The sequence below is a fragment of the Neurospora hispaniola genome (genome assembly GCF_033458365.1).
Source record: "Neurospora hispaniola strain FGSC 10403 chromosome Unknown B0T23scaffold_1, whole genome shotgun sequence".
In the NCBI taxonomy this organism is placed as follows: Eukaryota; Fungi; Ascomycota; class Sordariomycetes; order Sordariales; family Sordariaceae; genus Neurospora; species Neurospora hispaniola.
Genome location: NW_026944406.1, coordinates 5353461 through 5354722, shown reverse-complemented (window position 1 = coordinate 5354722; position 1262 = coordinate 5353461). Strand labels below are relative to the sequence as shown.

Here is a 1262-nt window from a genome sequence, read left to right as displayed (position 1 = left end):
AATTATAAATATTCTTTTAGTAATTATATTTAAAAATATTACGGCCTTTATACCTATTATAATATTTCGGCTCCCTCCTAATTTACATTTTAATTTAAAGGGAGTAAACGCCGGTTGGTAAATCTAATTAGTAACCCCCAACGGTCGGATTAAAGTATATATAAAGCCTTAAAAGCCTAGCGTTTTAAAACACATCAATCGAACACTCAATATTACTAATTAAGACGGTCGCGTTACTATATATAAATATAATCTATTAAACTATTTACTAGAAGTTACTCGTACTTTAATAAGTTTAGCGGATAGCGGTAATTTTATTATTAAATTACAATTAATCCCTACCTTTAAAATTATTTATAGAATAACAAATAATAAACCGACCTTTATAAATAATTCTTAGAATATAATCTAATCCCTTATTTAAAATTTTAAATTTAATTATTAATAAGAACTATTTTATAACGCCCCGTTAAACGTATATAACAATCTTATTAACCTTATTAAAGATAATTAAAAGCATTTTTTCGCTATTAACGAATTTAATTTAATTAATAGTAATTTAATTAATAGAATTATTATAATCCGCTACCTAAGAAACGAACTATACGAATTAATTAAAGAATATTAAAACGCAAACGTCTTATACTTAAATACTAAGGAAATACTTAACTAGCTTTACAAGCAGGTCAATCACACTCGTCGCAACTATATACGAAAAGTAATATATTTAGAATTACTAATAGTTAAGAGTATTCGTAACTAAACTATTAAAACTATTAATATTTAGAAGGAAGAAGGCGCTACTTCCGATTAAAAGAATTATCTACTTATTTAATCCGCCCTCCTTACTTATAGAATAGTGAATATATCGAATAGCCTTCCTAAGTAAATTACTAACTATCTTTTTTATTTAGGTATAACCTATCTAATTAAAATTCGTTTTAGTAAATTTAATAGTATTAACTACTAACTATATAATTAAATTAATAGGTTCGTCGCCAATAAAATCTCTCACTTTATAAAAATTCGTATACGTAAAGCAATTAAAAAGAGCGTCTACTTCTAAGATATTATAACCCGCCGTTTAATTACTATTAAGGAAAATATTAAACAATTAAAGAAAATACCTTAAGCTATAGAAATTTCGATATTCGCCGAATATATTAATAAATTAATATTATTTAATACTAAAATTATTTCTCAAATTGAGAAAACTCCTATTCACCTACGCTAAAGATCTAATACTAGCAGATCCATTATTC

General features: G+C 24.8%; 1 protein-coding gene across 1 annotated transcript; it reads left to right on the top strand.

The window, feature by feature from the left end:
• Nucleotides 1-223: 223 nt before the first annotated feature.
• B0T23DRAFT_308054 (uncharacterized protein) lies at nt 224-400 on the top strand (the record flags this gene model as incomplete). Its single annotated transcript, XM_062834458.1, has 1 exon — nt 224-400. A coding segment is annotated over one exon (177 nt), but the record flags the coding sequence as incomplete, so codon positions are not given.
• Between the last annotated feature and the right edge of the window lie 862 nt (nt 401-1262).